This window comes from Triticum urartu, chromosome 6A (assembly GCF_056163025.1).
Source record: "Triticum urartu cultivar PI428250 chromosome 6A, HENAU_Tu73, whole genome shotgun sequence".
NCBI lineage: Eukaryota > Viridiplantae > Streptophyta > Magnoliopsida > Poales > Poaceae > Triticum > Triticum urartu.
This window is the reverse complement of record NC_141878.1, coordinates 194,003,660-194,006,365: the sequence shown is the minus strand read 5'-3', so window position 1 is coordinate 194,006,365 and position 2,706 is coordinate 194,003,660. Positions and strand designations below refer to the sequence as shown.

The 2,706-nt window shown below is 50.1% G+C and overlaps 1 protein-coding gene across 1 annotated transcript; it reads left to right on the top strand.

The window, feature by feature from the left end:
- Window positions 1–1,386: 1,386 nt before the first annotated feature.
- On the top strand, window positions 1,387–2,365 carry LOC147964716 (E3 ubiquitin-protein ligase SINA-like 10). The gene is made up of 3 exons (XM_087530126.1): window positions 1,387–1,455; window positions 1,538–2,194; window positions 2,336–2,365. The coding sequence occupies exons 1-3, from the start codon at window positions 1,387–1,389 to the stop codon at window positions 2,363–2,365; spliced, it is 756 nt and encodes a 251-aa protein (XP_087386252.1).
- The last annotated feature ends 341 nt before the right edge of the window (window positions 2,366–2,706 follow it).

Below are 2,706 nucleotides of genomic sequence, written 5' to 3'. Positions count from 1 at the left end.
TCCTAGGACTTATGAACCAAATAGAGCCTCAAGCACCTATGGAGGCGACTGCCGCTCGCGTCTATCGCGTGTCAGGAGACGTTCCCATCGTTGACGAGGTGCCTATGGTGCCTATTGTGCACTGCGACCAAGGCGGAGAGGAAAACGAGAGAACTACATATTTATTTACGATATAGATTCACTCATTTTGCTCCATATGTACTCTGTCTCGATGTAGTCTAGTCACTTGTTGAAATCTCTAGAAAGGCAAATACTCCTGTCTGGTTTACAGGGCTATACTAGCAAGTAATAGTGGGCTCACATAGCAATTTTGTCTCATGCAAGAGCCTGGCTATATGCGTGCTCCAAGGTTCAAAACTGCCACGTTCGGGTTGTTCTTGGCTCTTCGCCTCTTCAAGAAGATGAACAATGATGTTACTACTACTACTACTATAAGCAAAAGCTTGTCCTCGTCTGCGAGCCACCGCGTGCATGGGCGAGGGAGAAGGCAAGTAGTAAAATCAAGCTTCTCCTCGTTGTACGAGTTGACATACCCGTAGTGTACAATACTCCACTTGATGCAACCTCTAACATACCCCACCACAAATTAAAATATACATTCCTGTCTTGACCAGATGAGCGTGCAAACTACAATCACCAGGATGACAGGTAGGGCCACAAGATTATTTTAATAAAAAAAGCATGGAGCTGACCCCAACGATTTTAAAGATTACATGCATGGTACACGCTATCCTAGACTACTCTACACATGAAACTGCCACATGAGCGTCCGGGCTGCACTTGGCTCTTCGCCTCTTAGGGAAGTCGAACAATGATGGAATACTACTGTAGTGGAGGAGTACTGCAGTATGCTTCTAGCCATCTGACACTGATTGAACTGCTGCATGTCCACCACGTGTGGGAGGGAGAGCGTGTAGCGAACGAAAGCTTCTCCTAGTCCTGCCAGCCACCACGCTCATGGGCGAGGGAGGGACACAGCTTCATTGACTTACTGCTCCTGCCTTTGCGTGTATGAGAGGTGGGCATAACAGGAGGGTGGCCCACCTATCATGCACCCAAAGGCAGGTGCAGTTAAGGCAAGAGGGCGTTGTAGTAATCAAACTTCTCGGTCTTGTACGAGTTGACGCGACACATCAAAGCACTGCACTCGATATATTTCAATAATTTGTGTTTATCGATGCATTAATTACAATGCATGCATGCATGCATGCCGTGACTCTCCTTTTGATACTTGCATCTGTTGACTTAATGCACCTTGAAGTAGTATGAATATGTGACGGTAATGCTTTGTAATGCCCCGGCCCTAATAAAGCGAGAGATGGTTGGGCACGAGGAGGGTGGAATTCCGAGGAGGGCCAGATCATGCAGACGGAACAGGACCCGACGATGGAGCTCTCTATGGTCTCGATGGACCTCACCTTGCTCCACTGCCCCTTGAAGCCTCCAGTGTATGAGGTTCGAATACACCTCCTCAGTTCGGCTGATCGAGCAAGGTGCAGGTTTCTTGATTGATGTGTTGTTCGATTGATTTGTGCAGTGCAAGGGAGGGCACCTGGCCTGCGCGGACTGCCACGTCAAGCACCCCGGGAACCAGTGGCAGTGCCAGAAGTGCGAGCGCGGCGGTGGCTTCGACGTGCGGAACATGGCGGTGGACACCGTCCTATCCTCGGTGAGGGTGGAGTGCCCACACGAAGGTTGTGGGCTCTACGTCACGTACCACAAGCTCGTCGATCACCAGAGGGTGTGTCCTCGCGTGCCCTGCAAAAGCCCCGTGCCCGTCTGTGGCTACGAAGGCCCGCCGCCGGCGCTCTCCCACCACATCATCACCGTGCATCCCATGCCCATGCACAGGATCCAGTACGGCAAGGTGCTCCAGCTGCAAGTGCCACTGTCGGAGCCACGGCTCTTGCTGTTCGCGGAGGAGGATGGTTGTGCATTTTTCTTGGTCAGCGGCGTGCACGACATCAGCGCACCTATCGCCGTGTCGGTCGTCTGCGTCAGAGCGGGGTCGTCCCCACTTCCGCACTACGCAGCCAAGCTGTGGGCAAACGGCCCGCCGGGGGAGCCCAAAGGCAGGACCAACGCCTTCAAGGTGGAAATGGAGGTGACACGCAGCAAGGATCCCGATGACGTCGCCGTGCATGAGCTGACCTTCTTCACTGTTCCGCCCAAGCTACTAGCCGGGGCTAAGCTGGTGTCCCTCCACATTCAGATTGACAAGCTCATGTCCTAAATGATTCTACACTGCCTTCTGTTTATCTTAGTAATATCCTAATATAGGGGTTAGCTCGGTCTACTTTAGCTTAAGAGATGATGGTCTTTGGTGGCGATGCAGCAATTACTTCGACATCAGATCAGCAGTTAAAGTAATTTCCAACAGTCGAACGGATATTTTGTGTCTGTTGGATATAAAGATCCTTTGGGTAAGAAGTATAACTGCTTATAAGAAGTAAGTATAATAGCTTATATGCTTCTTTGTTCAGGAAGTGTTGCATACTTGTGCGAGTTGACGCGACACATCAAAGTAGTACTACTAGTAGTACTCCCTCCAATCCCAATTTCTCTGCGCATGAGGCTGGTCATAGTGGGAGTAACATAGGTAGTAACATAGATGCCACATAAGCAAAAATGATGAGGTGGCAAGTAATTAATGAGGAGAGAGGCAAATAGAGAGTGGGGAGTAACTTAGACTAGTGTTATGCATAT

Excerpts from the sequence above, each read along its gene's own strand:
- LOC147964716 (XM_087530126.1), top strand. The coding sequence starts at position 1,387 with ATGGAGCTCTCTATGGTCTCGATGGACCTCACCTTGCTCCACTGCCCC. Across the intron at positions 1,456-1,537 it reads TGAAGCCTCCAGTGTATGAG|TGCAAGGGAGGGCACCTGGC; the intron begins GTTCGAATACAC and ends TGATTTGTGCAG. Across the intron at positions 2,195-2,335 it reads TACTAGCCGGGGCTAAGCTG|CAATTACTTCGACATCAGAT; the intron begins GTGTCCCTCCAC and ends GTGGCGATGCAG.